The 17,215-nt window shown below is 35.4% G+C and overlaps 1 protein-coding gene across 1 annotated transcript; it reads left to right on the top strand.

The window, feature by feature from the left end:
* The first annotated feature begins 1,578 nt into the window (after window positions 1–1,578).
* On the top strand, window positions 1,579–16,055 carry LOC129273456 (BRISC complex subunit abraxas 2-like). The gene is made up of 9 exons (XM_064107626.1): window positions 1,579–1,687; window positions 4,095–4,185; window positions 7,067–7,103; window positions 7,562–7,628; window positions 8,528–8,730; window positions 9,484–9,615; window positions 9,974–10,058; window positions 10,846–10,999; window positions 11,580–16,055. Exons 1-9 carry the CDS (start codon window positions 1,613–1,615, stop codon window positions 12,086–12,088), a joined length of 1,353 nt encoding a protein of 450 aa, XP_063963696.1. The 5' UTR covers window positions 1,579–1,612; the 3' UTR covers window positions 12,089–16,055.
* The last annotated feature ends 1,160 nt before the right edge of the window (window positions 16,056–17,215 follow it).

The raw sequence follows: 17,215 nt of genomic DNA, 5'->3' as shown, positions 1-17,215 counted from the left end.
TCTTTTAATTTATTTCCCACCGTGCTATTGCATTACATATGCCTGTTTTGGAATGATTTGTTCTTTCTCAAATGTTCTTCTTTCGTTCATTTTCCCGATTTCCTTCCTTTTCCATTAAAAAGGGTTTTTTTCTTCGTTTTCTTTTCACTTTTTCCTTTCCTTTTCCCCTCATTCCCCTTTCCCTTTCTTTCTCCCTCCTTTTTTTTCCTTTCCCGTTTTTCTTTTATTCCTGGTTAAATCCGCAAGGGGGCAACTCCCCCCCCCCCCGCCTGTTACGTCATGAATATCCATTAGGTGGACTGATGATGTCACATCTCCACTTGTTCTTTTGTAATTTATTATATGAAATTAGGTTTATTCAAATTTTTTCCTCCAAGAACTAGAAAATTTGGATTGACAACTGATTTAGTGCATTAGATATTTATTGCTGCAACTTATTTCATTATAAGGGAGACATATTATTCACACAAGTATGAAATAAATGAAAAAAATATGGTTTTGTGTGATAACATAAGAAAACGGAAAATGGGGATGTGACATCATCAGCCCAACTAATGAATATTCATGATGACTGCTTTCACAAAATATTGCTTAACTTTAAACTTCAATAACTTTATTATTTGTTATCCGATTTTGATGAAATTTTCTGCATTTTGCTCAGTGAATTCTACTCTATGTATTAAGATATAAATATTTTCAGCCCGGACCATCCCTTTAATTCAGATTCCTTAACAAAAATATTGAAAAAAAAGGAATAAAAGAAAAACAAATAAAAAAAAGACATGACAAATTAAAAATAGGCCTACAATAAACTACATAAGATATTAATCATGTTTTGAAATTCTTTTTTTAAATGTTTGTTTGAAAAATGTTTTCACAAAAAATTAGCACTCTACAAGCAATAATATGAGTTAACAGCAATATATATTCATAAACTAATTTGCCTCATTTATTTTGAAATTATGAAGTTTTAACTCGTTGAAAATCTGTAGTTTTATAAAAACCATAGGCCTATATGGGGGTACAAATTTTCGCCAGTCTGGCAAACTTACACTAATCATGGTGTGAAAAAGCACAGTTAAAGATATCGATGCATACTGCGGACTGAAAGTAGTATAAATTTTCACGTAGGGCCTACAAAACAAAATGATGAAAATTTCATCAAAATCTGATAATAATAAATAGCAAAGTTTTGGCGCATGTGCCAGGTCTATGTATACATGATATATCGAGTCATTGTTTCTCCTATTCCCTCACCCCCATCGAGCCCTTCGTCAAAAGCTGTATGGATCCGCCCCTGAATAAAAATTCACTAAAAGTCTAAAGGCAGACGAAAATCCCCTCCCCCCATTGGTAACGACATTGCCAGAGCCGCGCATGCGCGCGCTGCCGAGGTTGGACGTCTGTCCAAATAAATATTACACGTATCGTCAATAGAACCAAATCCGCCGAGGAACCAAATCTGCAAACATCAAGCCGCGTCAAACCCGGCGGATATGGTTCCGATTAAAAACGATATCGGCCATTAAGAACGATATCTGCCGGCGGATACGGTATCCGCCGGTGGAACCGAATCCGCCGCTACACCGGCCTGCACGACCCTCAGTTCAAGATGGCAGTAATAAATATCAGCGGAAGTGTCTGGAGTTCAATACATTTTGACAACAGTTGCCGTGATGGCGATCAGGTATTACCAAATACTGAGAGATACAATATTTTTGTGATTTGGAAGGGGGATAACATGATGTATAAGTGACAACGGCCATCGACTTTTGAATGATCGAATTGTGAAAATCAGAGGCGGGGCAATGATCTATTCTTAGTAATGTAGCCCCACACGTTGAATATCGTGTTTGTGTGTATATAATTAGAGACTAAATATAATAACTGTAACTTAAATCTAACGTTTTGTTAGGCCTAATAGTACTTATGTTGTGGGAAATTCAGCTCAGCTGGACGTCCTATTCACGTGACACATGAAAATATCTTTTTCTTGGTTTATTTTTTCTTTAATTGTTGCACAAAATTGTGTAAATGAATGTTAAATCATCCTCATTGACAATGCATTGTATTAAAATTTGTCAAATTAATCAGTGGTTGCGGTTGTGCAGTAGTAGTTTAAGTTGATGTCGAAATTCGTCTTCAAAAATTCAATGAGGATATGAATTATGGGTAGAGCATGCAGTCTTTTTGCAGAAAGTAATGCTAAAAATTCATCATGTGCTCAAATTAGACATGTCAAACCATTTTTAAATTGTTCTTTCTCTTGTTTAATCCCACTCACACTAGTGCGAGGTTAGTATTAGTATACTAACCTCGTTTAATCCAGGTTTAATCCTGGCTTTTATTGTAATCTTTGCTTTTCCCATACCTTTAATATTCCTCCGAATTTGTATTTTGTTCTAATTTTCTAATTTTTTCTAATTGAATGTTAGCTTTTATTTTCATTTCTGCTTTTCCCCTTTTCTTTTATATATTTGCTCCTTTCGCCCCTCCAGTATGATCTCCACTTGTTACATAACACTGGATTTTGTGCCTTGTAAAAAAAAACTATGCACACACTCAAAACTAAACAAATTTTACATGAAGTGGCAATCTAGAATGAAGTGCTCAACTGTGTAATGCCAATTTATTAAACATTATTTTTACAAATGTGTACACTTCATATTTATTTACAGCTACCCCCTTAATATCATCTCAAGTTTTTTGTTATAATCATTTTCTATCCTTTTTTTGTGTGTAAAACTTAGAGGTCAAGTCCACCTCAGAAAAATGTTGATTTTAATAAATAGAGAAAAATCAAACTAGCATAATGCTGAAAATTTCATCAAAATCGGATGTAAAATAAGGAAGTTATGACATTTTAAAATTTTGCTAATTTTTTACAAAACAGTTATATGCACAACTCAATGACATGCAAATGAGAGTCGATGATGTCCCTCACTATTTCTTTTGTTTTTTATTGTTTGAAATATAGAATATTTCAATTTTTACAGATTTGACAATAAGGACCAACTTGACTGAACCATAAAATGTTAAGGCGATGGTAATTTCACAGATTCAGGGAGGAATGGAACTTTGTTTCTAGGACAATGAGGAGAAAATGGGAATAAATCGATGTGCATAGAACTGTTTTGTGAAATTAAATGAAACTAAAATGTCATAACTTTCTTATTGTATCCGATTTTGATGAAATTTTCATTGTTATGCTCGTTGGATTTTTCTCTTTTTATTCAAATCAACTTTTTGTTGGGGTGGACTTGTCCTTTAAAAATTAAGGCACCAATGTTCTGAATCTAGTCAGAACCCCAAATTATGACTAGTTTACACTTGAAATGTGAATACTCTGTACTATTATCGTCGTCAACCCAGATGTCCTGTACGTGTACTACTGTGTACAGATGGGAGTGTTTAAGTAGGATAATTAAAGGTCAAGTCCACCTCAGAAAAATGTTGATTTGAATCAATAGAGAAAAATCAGACAAGCACAATGCTGAAAATTTCATCAAAATCGGATGTAAAATAAGAAAGTTATGACATTTCAAAGTTTCGCTTATTTTTAACAAAATAGTTATATGAACGAGCCAGTTACATCCAAATGAGAGAGTCGATGATGTCACTCACTCACTATTTCTTTTGTTTTTTATTGTTTGAATTATACAATATTTCAATTTTTACGAATTTGACGATTAGGACCTCCTTGCCTGAAGCACAAAATGTTAAAATAATGGAGTTTCACGTGTTCAGGGAGGAATGAAACTTCATTTCACATGACAATGACGAGAAAATTAAAATATTTCATATTTCATATAATAAAATACAAAAGAAATAGTGAGTGAGTGATGTCATCAGTTCCTCATTTGCATACCGACCGAGATGTGCATATAACTGTTTTGTGAAATGAAGCGAAACTTTAAAATGTCATAACTTTCTTATTTTACATCCGATTTTGATGAAATTTTCAGTGTTATGCTTGTTGAATTTTTCTCTTTTTATTCAAATCAAGTTTTTGTTGGGTTGGACTTGTCCTTTAAAGTTCGTAATACTACTACAGACTTGAGATATTCTTTCATTTATCTTTCTTCATTTTCCAGGAAGGGTTTCTCATTGGTGAAGTCACTTACAGAGAGACAACAAATATCAGTGATTCTCAAATTAACAGGAAAACAGAAGAAGTGGATATAAGTAAGTATCCTTGTTTGGCTTTAGAAAGATTGTTTCTGTTTCTGTTATGATAACTCCTGTAGGTACTCGGTAGGACAGCTTTCTGCTGGCATAACACCAAGCTGGTATATAGGAAATATGAAATATTTTACGTCTAAAGGACACCGCACACCTTACGACCCGACTGGTCTACAACTGGCTTGCGACTGAGTGAGGGGAGATGTGACGTCACAGCTCTTGTCAGCTTGAGAGTCGCGGACCAGTCAGAGACAAGTCGCAAGGAAAATTGTAAGGATTTGACATGTCGAATCCTTATGACTGGATCGCAAGCTCAATCCAACTTCAGCCAATCAGACAGCAAAGTTGCACGACGCGTATATGATATAAAACGCGCATACGCAGTAGTAAGCGCCATTTTCTCAGTTGCTATGGAAAAAGCGAAAAGCGCATAAGTGAGTTGCAGACAGCATGGTAGTCGGATCGCAAGGTGTGCGGTGTCGAGGCTTATGACTGCCTTGTGATTCATCTCTACTCAGTCAGTCGCAAGCCAGTCGTAGACCAGTCGGGTCGTAAGGTGTGCGGTGGCCTTAAGTTAATCAGGCATAATGGCTGACCTTACAGGTGATAGAAATTACTTGTGGGTCTTTTTTTTAAATCAAAGTGGAGACAATGGCAGAGCAGGAATTCAAACTCACAACCTTCCAATTGTGAGTCCAATGCTGTAACCACCTGACCACTATTGTGTGTGGGTATTAGAGACAATTTTCATCTTATTGGTTGAAAGCTAATTTGAAGTTTGTTCTGGTGGGTGTTTCATAAAGCCGTTTGTAAAATTATGCACGACTTTACGCACGACTTTAGCATGAATGACTTGAAACATGTTCTTACATGTTGGTTCTCAGTCAGCTACATAGGGACGTATCATTTTGCACAAGAAAGGGTCACCAGTTATGCAGAAAGTAATTCGTAACTTACAAACATCTTTAGAAAACACCCACGATTATTGATACATTAAATTATAGGAGAGACAGGTATAGACTATGCAGTGAGTGTCCTAAAATTACTAGTCTTTTAAATTCACACTTTGATATCCTTGTAGGTACATGGATCTTGGAAAGGTTTTTGGTTGAGTGACATGGGTACCGTAACACAAACGATAGCGATTGATAATACGCTTGAATTTCACAATTGAATGTACATCGTGGTCAATGCATTCAGTCGTAAAGGTATTCTTCTGATTGCTAAGCTTTGTGTTACAGACGCCATATGGTCTTTCTACTTTAAGTTTAATAAAGGAATTATCATATTCTATCCAGTGGTTGAATCAGACAAACTACAAAGTCAAATCTTTTTGGAGTATCCAGTGGAGCAAAACTCCACTAGATTCAAGATAATTATTGTCATGTAAAAATACACAAAATGTGTTATGGACTTAAGAAAAAAAATAGTGCATACTACATATCCAACATACTGTACAAGTGTACATGATATATACATTTAACAAACAATGGTAAATGAGAGTGTATTGCGCAAATAGTTTGGAAAAAAGGAGAAAATAGAGATTAAAATGGACAGAAGATGTACAAAGAGATGCAATTCTTGATGGTGAATCAGATAGATTCTCACTGGCTTCCAGTTCCCGATGGGGGAGGGGGGGGGGGGGGTTAGGACATTTGTATTTATATTTTTTTCATCCTGTTCATGTCATCATTTTAACCTATGCCAATATATGTATTGCCATGATGGCACTCGGGGTCTGCCTCATCAAGACCTTTCGGTCTTTTGCAGTCTCCCAAATTTCATTTTATATTTATGTATGTTTAATTGTTTTGTTACTATATATTTATCTGATATTGTATCTTGTATTTTTATTGAATGGAATTTAAATGAATTGAATTGAATTGAATTGAATAGATAGATGTGAAATTTAAATAAACACATACTAATTTTATAACATCAGTGCTAACTGACAATCAGGAAGGGATGGTTTAAGATAATTTTGCATCAGTGTAATTTTTGAGACTACAGAAATCTGTTTGACTTGGACCATATTAGAGTTAGAAGAGGTACTTGTTTATAACACATGTTTTGCATAGCTGGTCTTAGCAAAATTGCTTTGACTTGGGCGGATATTTGACTTGTGGAAGGTCAAATTATTAGTTCACCTGCACTTCTTTTCTAATGTTAGGGATTTAACAATTAAACATAATTTTGAAAATTCTCATTAATACACTTGTAGGCCCAAATTCACAAAGGTGGTTTTTAAAACCATCGGTTGAACCCATGGTTTATGCAGATTTCCTGTATAACTTACGCTTATTTACCGTGTATATGAAAAAATGTCCAATGCTGATGCACGCTTTTGTCACAGTGCGCCAAATTGACACCTGTTGCCGTGGTTATCCACGCTATTTTATTAATGAGTCCACTGTTTTGAATTAATGAGTCCACTCTTCAGACAGTGGACTCGTGAATAAAATAGCGTGGATAACCACAGCAACAGGCGTCAATTTTGCGCAATGGAACAAAAGTGCACATCAGCATTGGACATTTTTTAATATTTGCAGTAAATAAGCATAATTTATAGTTTTCAAAACTACCTTTGTGAATTTGGGCAATTATGTTGTATTTTTGTCATGCATCTGCCTACCATACATGTTCTCATTTTAAATACTGTCTAAATTTATTGTAATTTCAGTTCTAAGTTAAGAAAATGAGAAACAGCATTATGTGTAGATGAGTCATACATGTACATATTATATTGTTATGCTTGATGTAGATTATCCATATTTTCTCCTTTTTTTATTATCATTGGATTGATCTTTTGTTAGAGCCAACTCCCTCCTAACTACATTCTGTGCTAATTATAACTCTAATAATCTAATCTCTTTCTTTCTTCTAGATGTCACCTCCCATTGTCCTTGTAGAGAACCATTAAGGTAGGTGTTATGATTCTTACAGCAAGTTTGATTTTAGAAGATAAAAATTTTCATTTTCAAACTTGATGGAAATTAACATGTTGTTAACCCTTTCCACGCGTACTTCGCACCAATGCACACTCGGTGCCGTGCGAACTTCGCATTTCACACTCAACAAACAATGCATTGTTTCCCTCCATGAAAATAATTCAGTACAGATGGGTTCATGGTCCAGCGCACAAAGAGTTAATGTCATACACGTAATGGCTTTGAATCTGTTTTCCTTGATTTCAGGGGGTGACTATACCATGCACTGATTAGCTGAATTAGCTCCGCCTACCCACTTCCTCCATTTCACTTTATTAAGTGCATCCTACTTCAACATCCCACTCTTCTCCACCACTTATTTCTTCAGTATTATGAATTGTATTAAAATGAACAATTAGTCCTATTTGTGTATTTTCTGTGTTTCCTTTCAGTTTCTATGATTCTTCTGGCCATGTTGATCAAGTTAAGATGTTAGCTCAACTCAGAGCAAACTATAAGGTATTTATATTAAAAGACTATAAAATAGATCATTTACATGATTTTGTCATTTTATCAGCATTAGGTTGTAATAGTGTGTTATTGGAAAATTAATTATTGTAAATCCATCAGTCAAATCCTGTCAGGTTTATTACCATTGTGAGATGCATTTTCTTCATATCATATGTATAAATTTGAAGAATGAAACACCAACATATTTTTTTGTTAAATTCCATTCGCAGAATGTGACAGAAAATTATGTTTAAAAATCTTTAGTAGTCGGTTAGATATTTGCACTTCAATTTAAGCTAGAAATTCAAGAGTGTTTGAATTGAAAACTGGTTTTGACTGAACAGTTTGGTTCAGTAGACGTTTCATTTCAGCACTAATCATATTAGGAGTACATTGTTTTGAATCTAACTGTGCAATGAAGAATGCAGAAATACAATATCTATAACAATGGACTCTTAAAATAATACAGAAAAATAAAACAACACAAATACTTTAGAGTGGGTTAAACACCACAGAAAATGGAACTTTATGCATGGGGAAATAAGAATAACATTTTGAATTGAGTTTGATGATAAATGATGATATTGGTGAAGATAATGATGCTGGAAGTGGTGATGTAATTATAATGTAATGATGAAATGATGATGATGATTACAATGATGATGTCAGTAGTGATGATTGTGGGGATTGCAATGATGAGAATAATGATAATGATGATGCTGGTGGTAATGGCATGTGCTGATGATATTAATGGTGTTCTTGTTGACGATGATGTTGATGATGATGGTAATCATGATGATGATGGAGATGACAATAGTGATGATGACAAAAATGATGGTAATGTTGACAAAGCAACAACAACATGTACGATTTGAATAAGAGTTTGACTGTTTCATTCCTACATATAGAATGTCATTGGTTTCTACCGGTTCCGTCGTAACACGATACTACAGCCTTCTCTCAGAGAGATCAACCTCTATCGGCGTCTTCTAGCCAGTCTCCCTGGTGATCTTCAACCAGCAACCTTCATCTTAGGAATCTTCTCTGGCAACAGCACCCCTAATCTAGCCACTCACTCTTTTCCTTATCAACTTTTCACTTACAACTACAAGTAAGCCAAATGGAATCTTGTTTTGTCTGAAAATATTTTGCTTGTGTTTAAAGGGGAATGAAACCTTTGGAACAAATAGGCTTGTGTCGAAACAGAAAAATCAAAGAATAAGAACAAAGAAAGTTTGAGAAAAATCGGACAAACAATGATAAAGTTATGAGCATTCGAATATTGCAATCATTAATGCTATGGAGATCCTCCCATTGGCAATGCGACAAGGATGTGTGATGTCACATGTGAACAACTTTCCCTTTGATGGACTCTAGAATACCCCCAAAATGTCTCTTTTTGCCTTTTCTTAAGGTGATACAAACTCTTTATGATGTATTTTTTTAAAATCTGTATTACATACCCTCCTATATAGAAGGAACACATGATCTACTGAAAAATGTGATAAAAGAGGCAGTTTAAGTGAAATATATACTAAAGTAATAGGGAGAGTTGTTCACAAGTGACATCACACATCTTTGTCGCATTGCCAATGTGAGGATCTCCATAGCATTAGTGATATATTCATAAACACTGAAGAAATGGCCGTCGATTAATTTATGCCTTGGCCCTGTGTTTTAGATATTTTTTTTATTAACTTTCAACAGCACTCGAGATTAACATTTTTACTTGTATATTCAGTTCATCTGTACTGAATTAAAGTTTGAAAGAGAGATACTAATACCACTATAACTCTAGATAACCAACAGGCAATTAATAAATGCACATTTTATAATAATGATTGTCATCGTTATCTTTGTACAGTGGTTTTTCAGCGAGAAAGGTGTCTTTGGTAAATTTGGGAGACACAGCAGAATCTGAATACAAGCTCTCACCCGTGCAATCCTCACTTGCTTCCAACAGTGGTGGCTTTCAACATATTCTTCAAAACTACAGGTTTGTTTACTAGATTAACCATGATGATAAATAGGATGAGGAGGAGGAACAAGAGGAGGCGGAAGAATATTATGAAGTAGATGATGAAGAAGATAAGGAATAAATTAGGAGGAGGAGATGAAGGAAAAAACAAAGAAGGAAGACAAAGGTAGAGAAAAGAAGGGGATGAGGAGAATAGAGAAAAGAAAGGAGAGGGAAAGAGAAAAGAAGAGTAGTGGAAGGAGAAGTGGGATGAACCTCCCCCCCAAAAAAAAAAAGAGAGAAATAAGTTACCTATAACAATGACTATAAAATATATTTGCTGTCTTTACTTCTTTCCATCATCAATATTTTTCTTGTCTCATCTTGAATGATCCAGCACACAATTATTAGGTCCAAATGATACTCTATCTGGCGTTCAGACAGTACGGAACCTGACACATGACATCCATAACAAACTACAGGTATTTATAATAGGGGGAGGGGGCAAAGACTAAATGGCTATTTCCATGGGAGATACAAGTAGCTTTATTTGCAATAAATTGCAAATATTGACGTGTTCAGTATGGAGGCTTTATGGTATTCTTTTGTGGGCATGTTTTTGGTCCTGAAATGGACCACCCAAACTAAAAAAAGACGTACATCCACTGGAGAGTACATGGTGTACCGTAGAGCCCCCATAATGATTTGTTCTTTGCCATGGAAACCTTCAGAAGTTACTGCTGACAGTTAAATTCTATAGGGATCATCTGCTTCCATAAGTCAATGGTATAATAGATGATAAAGAGATATCACTTTAAAAACACTAGGGGTTAAAAAATGAATTGTTGATTTTGTTTGGTTGTTCATTTGAAACCAAAGTCATCAATTCTCCCAAGGGATTTATAATATCAAGCATTATGAAACGAGTAACATATAATAGATAGTAAAACAATAATCTAAAAAATACTGGGTAAAAAGAGAAGATGTTTGCTTATTTGGTTGTGTAAGACCAAGTTTAATGAAGCAGGGGTGCCCCTCCCTCTGGTATGATACAGATGATTTCATGGAGTAGTTTTCACTGACAAGTGAAATTCTGGCTTAGACTATGAACAAAATTTTGGGAAAAAATGGCCGGCAAGGTGAAAGGGAGACACTCACATGGATGGATGTGCCTTTTTTTTTTAAAATAACTGTACCTGTACAGCAAAACAATTACAGCAAAGTCACATCCCATGACTTCACCTTTGACCTTTTCTTAATGATTTACAGGAAGTAAAGCAGAAAGTGACTGATACAGAAGGAAGACTAGGGACTCTGAGTCAAGAGGTCAGCGAGTTAAGACGAAGAGCCCAGAGGCAGAAACATGACAAGGCAGAGAGACAAAGAGTGGCTGGACAGGTCCTCAACACCAACAATAATGCAGGTTTGTGTTGTCAAGGAAACCAGTCAGTTTGACACAAGCATGTTGTGCAGAGCTGCCAATTAGTAGGATGTTATCCTATTTAGTAGGATTTGTAAGGGGGAAATGACACTAAATTGTTTTTCCCCCTAGAAAGAGGATTTTTGAAACTTGTAAGACAGAGGATTTATAGTATGTTTTCAAAATTTTAAAGAAAATAACAATTGAGGCTTGAAAATAGGATAAAAGGAAATAAACACAAGGATTTTTTTTCCCAATTGAGGTTGGCAACTTTGGTTGTTTCTGATTGATCACAACTTTAGAGGGTTGTGAACTTACCTTCTATTGAGACTTTGCTAGAATTTCATTGACTGGTTTTCATGTTTTTAGTGTGTGTGTGTTTTTTTTTCCTGTCCTATTATAACTAATATATCTGGTTTTGGGATGTGATTGACTTTGACTCTGTTGTGCAGAAACTCTCTATTTGATTGATAAACATGTTTCGTAGTGCCATGCATATTGGTCTGAATATTAATTGTACATTTTATTTGAAGAATTCACAAGTTCAATGTCAAACTTTATTTATTTATTTTTTTCATTACAGGTCTTCCTACACTGCCGCCTTCGACATCATATGAGCAACAGTTGCCTATCACATTGGAAACAAAACCCACCTCCACCATTTCTAACGCATCATCGTCGGCATCAAGCGATTGCCTTGGATTAGATCCTAAGATATCAGAACAATCTGCAGAGAAACATTCTTCTGTAGGAGCCTCAAGACCTGACAACTCCATGATAGAGGAACCCATGGAAGCAAAATCATCCGATCCCTTTGCTGGACTTATCAAAGACATGAAACAGAGCCTGTCCAAAAGCAGATCATCCAGCGTCAACTCCACAGGGAAGGACAGTTCATCTATGGAAGGACCTGCGAAGAGCAGTGTGAACGGAGGGGATAACAGGACTCTGGAATCCAGAGAAGCCGATGGGAAGAGTCTGGAGGCGACTGAAAACCCTGACATGAACAATGAAATGAACGACGAAGATGATGATGAGACACAGATCCAAGATGGACAGTACTACAATGCTACCCTTTCACCAACATTTTAGTGAAGCAGCTTCCGAGTATAGATTTTATGCGTAGATGACATATTGCAGTATAGGTATGTTTGATGGTGTTAATGGTTTATATTCACTTGGTTCATGTGCTGTTGTTCTACTTCTCTGATAGTCTGATACCACATGGGCTAAACCTATTTGGTCTACTAAATGGTCTAATTGCCATTCGGTCTACCCCACATTTGGTCTAATACCCACTTAGTCTCATTTAGTCTAATGCCCAGTTTGTCTAATTTCCATCTCGTTTACTTCTCATTTTGTTACTTTGGTCAAATGAAAATCTTGTTCATATACAGGTCATAAAGACTCCATGGTGTTGGACCAAATGAATATTAGACAAATGGGTATATCCTATTTGGAAATAAGACAAAATGGTATATGGTCTAAATAACAATTAGACCAGTTGTAAATGAACAAGGATTGGACCATGTGGGATGAGACCAAATTGGAAGTAGACCAAGTGGATGTAGACCAATTGGCAGTAACTGTCCAAACACTTGGTGTGGAGAGAGATGAGACTAATGGTTTGAGATATTCCATTGAAATTATATTCTAGTTTTGACTGAAAAATATTGTGAGCTTTTAAATTCTTTTTATGATGGATTATATATATATTTGTTACAGGGCCATCATTGGGGTTTCTCCTGTAGTGAATGAAACTGTCAAGCCTCATTACAAGGAATAATAAGACATTGTGTGATTAAATTGATCTGCCGTTCATTTAGTGCCATATTGTGTAGAACAGTGTATTAATTATCAATATCTGCCAAGTGAATTTGGAGAAACTGCATGAGATTTCAAATCGGGTACCGAGGAGCATTTCATCAAGCATCTGAATCATGCAACTGTGGACAAAATCATTGCACACCAACTTTTTTGATGGAGTTTATCTCCCATCTTTATGTTGTCAACAAAGATGTTCATAAGGGCTGCATACTATTACCCAGGCATAAGCATGGTTACCTTGATCAGACACTTGAGTATTCAAGGTAATCCTTCCTACCGGGTACCCATTTACTACACCTGGGTGGAGAGTGGTAAATGTAGATAAACGCCTTGTCAACGGACGCGAGAGCTGTGGTGGGATTTGAATCCCGGACCTTGTGGTTCAAAGTCCAGAGACTTCTCCATCAAACCACAACACCTCTACAAATAAGTGTTGCCATTTACTTATAGATGTAACCCCTTCCTATCTGGCATTTAAGATTTTTTTTCCAGTGATGAATCTGATGAATCCTGAAATGCATATGAAAATGGTGGGGTACATGTATGTTGCTCAAAAGCAATATTACCCCCAAAATGTGGATTTTGTCAAAAGTGTAGATGTCTGTTGCCTGGAAAATATTAGATCCACTTGATTATCTGTGTTATAAATGCTGCAAGGTAATAAATCAATATTGAACAATAACATGCAGAAGGAGACCAGTACAAATTAAAATCCTGAAATATGTATACATTATACAGTGTTTCCCAGAAAAAATTAGGATGGATTATATATTTTTTTAGCATAGGAAAATTGTTTATGAATATCTGTTAAAATCAAAAAGAGTTTTGAAATTTCAATGCCGAAAAGCAAGATGGAAAACAAATTGGTTGACTTTATTTGTTAAGATACGATGACCTTGCAGAAGAAAGAGATTCTCGTTAACATTTCTTTTGGTGATCAAATTCATTACATTCCTTTCACCGGATCTCTTAAAGAGAGTGGATGCAGATCCAAACATATATTCCGCACAGAGTGTTTCTGTTAGAACACAGTTTTGTGACTGGTCATAGCCTGCCATGCGTGACTGATTCACGAAAGAGGAAATTTCACTCATTGTATTTGCGTAAAATTTGAAACCAAAATCTGGTGATTGTGATGTATAACTCTGAAAATGGGTTTTCTTTTTTTTTCTGGGATGCACTGTAGAATTGAGATTTGCTTTAAGCAGAGGCATCGTATCTGTTGCTTAATTATTACTTATTGTAAGCAAGGCTCCACACTAACATTCTTTCTTGGTGGCCCGATCGGTCCACCAAAATCATCAGTTTCATAATTTTGGTGGCCCCAAAGCAAATTTAGTGGCCTGAAACAATAGAAAACATTACAATTTATCAAAACTTTGGTAGCCCAACCATTCCACCAAGTATTGGCTTTTAAAGAATTTTGGTGGCCCAATTTTCATTTTTGGTAGCCCCAGGCCACTGCTAGTGTCGAGCCTTGTTGTAAGTGTTTGTCTGTAATTACATGTACATGGCAAAGTGAATTTTCCTTTTTAGTACTGAAGGCATTTTTAGATGAAAACAAATGCTCCAAAGCTGGTACCGGTATTGCAACTATTTTCATACGCATTGATAACTATTATGGGGTAACCAGTGTAAGACATATTAAGGATAAATATTTAATTGTACACCTTATTTGTTCTTGTACCACTGTGTATCGACCTAAATAAATTTTAGGCTTTTATCATGTATAGAAAATAAGATATTTCATTCTTTCAACTATGTTTTATGCAAATATGAGACATAAAATTTTACAAGACTCTCTGTAGACTCTGTGGACTCTCTGTGCATTACCACTTATTAGTATTTTTTGCTATGCAATGGTTAGATTTAAAGAAGGCTTACTTTATTGATTTCTTGCAGTCACATAGATTAACTCTCATCCCCCTTTCCCTTAAAAATGATAATAATAAATAACCCTGCTGTTGTTAGGAAATAATGAAGCATGTATACATGAGGTTGTTGAAATCCATAAGTGTATGATAATTTCATATCCAATTGACATCTACTTTATGAAGTTGTCATTTTTCAGTGGTATCGCTGATTTGAAGACTGGGAACTAGAAGTTCAATTTTCTTCCACCCATGTGCATCTTCAGGTCTAAAAGCTAAATGTATACCGTACCCAGTCCAGAATTAATCCAAAAGCATTGCTCATAGCCTATAGTGTTTTCCACACGATTACTTTGCATATAAAATTGAGTTACCATTAAGGTTTAAGCTATGTAAGAGGCTGTAGGTCAAATTCACTTTACCCCTGAAATGTATAAAAAATATTGTCAGAATGTCATTTACAAGTTTCATGCATATACATGTAGGTAATTGTTAGAAAGTATTTCAAGGCTAAGATCCAGTTGCAAAACATGATTATTTAGGGACCAAAAATAGACTTGCACTTGATGAAAGTTTCTTGCAATGCCCCATTAGACGTTAAATATTGCCTATGTGATTGGTTTTACTAGCTTGGCGTTAATGCAGTGAAAAGCTATGCTGCCGAGTTCTGATAGGAATTTCTTCGACAGAAAAAGATGTACATTGTGTGTACATGTGCCTTGAATGATACAAGCAGAGGAGTATTTTATGAAGAGATTTTTTCAGTGATTTTCACTGACTAATTTGCTCTCAGCCAATCAGGTGCAAGGATTTCAGTAGCTTATAACATCGGTCAATGAAACTCACAGTAAAATTTCTACATGAAATGCTCCTCAACTTGTCCAATTTCTGTAACAAATATATCATTATGATTATACATGTATGCATGTGTTGAAATATTATTCTTTTCCATTCATATTAAACTCAATTCATTAATAGAATGAAGTTACAGTACCAAATTAGAATAGTCAGTACAGAGAGCAAAAAGTATACATTTCTACAGAATACTATATATTTGTAAGATGTTTCAATGATGAAAATCTTGATATTTTGTACATTTTGTCAGTTTGTGTTGTCAACCTGTCTTCTGTCTGCATATTCTTGTCAAGAATGGAAAGGAAATCTGAAAACAGACTTTCCAACATATGAAGCTTTCTTATAAATGTACTTGTACCTTTTTCTCTTTTATGGTGTTGATGTAGAAAAGGGAAAACAGCAACATATTACTTTGAAAAATCATACGCATACATGCATGTCGGTACAAATTTCTACTTCAATTACTTAGCCATAGGCTGGCCAAGTGAATAAATCTGTTTGAAGGATATTTGTAGGGTTTTGAACACTCTACTGAAACCTTGGGGGCTTTGTTATTAGAATATTGTATATGTATGATATAAGTATTGTATATTATTATTATTATTAAAATTTAATATGTTACACTTATGTCTGTTGGAGGTTTATTAAGATTTATCTGTCTAAAGATATGTTCAAAATAACCCCTGGCAACCAGACAGCAAGTTTTTGGCAAAAATAGACCAGTTGCTGAGTACTACGAGTATTGCCTGATTAGGCGCTGTTGATTTTCACAGCAATGACCTTATAGAACAGCCTAGTAAAGCAGTTATGATAGAAAATCCATATTTGATTGTTCGAAATGGAATCTGAAATAGAAATACTCTAAATATTCCTTTTGCCCAATTGATTGTTGGCTCGGCAGCCACTGTGTAGCGCCAGATCGACATACCTCTATCCCTTGAATTGTTGAATGCCAAACAGCATAGCAGCATGCCAGCAACTCCCATTTTGTAACGTCTTTTGAAACTGACGCTCTACCAACTGAGCCAACACACCAGTATATGAAAGGCTAAACGAGCAGTCGACTGGTATCAAAATAATAAACAAAAAGAATCTGGCAAAACTTGTCAATTCTGATTGTTGCCAACTTCGCATTATAAAGCCAGCAAAAAGAAGCAGAAGACAGGTCATCGATGGTAGATCCCTTTGTGGGCTCCAGTGCCTTCTTTTGTAAATAAATATGTCAGTGGGCCTTCTAGTCCCCCCCCCCCCATAAACAACTGCATCTTACGATCTTTCTTGACAATAATTTGACCACAACTTGACACTCAAATTTGAAAATGGATCATGCTATTCCTCATATATTCATAATTGCCCAAAGAGCTGAGTGATTTCTGTCTCTTGTATTTGTGCGACATCTGTCTATCTATCTATCTCTATATCTATCTATCTCTATATCTATCTATCTCTATATCTATCTATCTCTATATCTATCTATCTATCTATATCTATCTCTATCTATTTATCTAATCTAATCTATCTAATCTGTCTATCTATTATGGTTCAATCTGTGTGCCTGGCTCGGTTTATTTCCAATTCGTCTGAGGTCAATTTGTCCAACTGTCAACTCGTCTACTATCATTTGGTCTACCATCAGTTCGTCCACTATCCACATTGCCAATTTGTC

This window comes from Lytechinus pictus, chromosome 12 (assembly GCF_037042905.1).
Source record: "Lytechinus pictus isolate F3 Inbred chromosome 12, Lp3.0, whole genome shotgun sequence".
Taxonomy (NCBI): domain Eukaryota; kingdom Metazoa; phylum Echinodermata; class Echinoidea; order Temnopleuroida; family Toxopneustidae; genus Lytechinus; species Lytechinus pictus.
This window is presented reverse-complemented; position numbering and strand designations above follow the sequence as displayed.

Coding starts and splice junctions, on each gene's coding strand:
- LOC129273456 (XM_064107626.1), top strand. CDS start 1,613: ATGGCAGTAATAAATATCAGCGGAAGTGTCTGGAGTTCAATACATTTT. Junction 4,186..7,066: donor AACAGAAGAAGTGGATATAA/GTAAGTATCCTT, acceptor TCTTTCTTCTAG/ATGTCACCTCCCATTGTCCT. Junction 10,059..10,845: donor ACATCCATAACAAACTACAG/GTATTTATAATA, acceptor AATGATTTACAG/GAAGTAAAGCAGAAAGTGAC.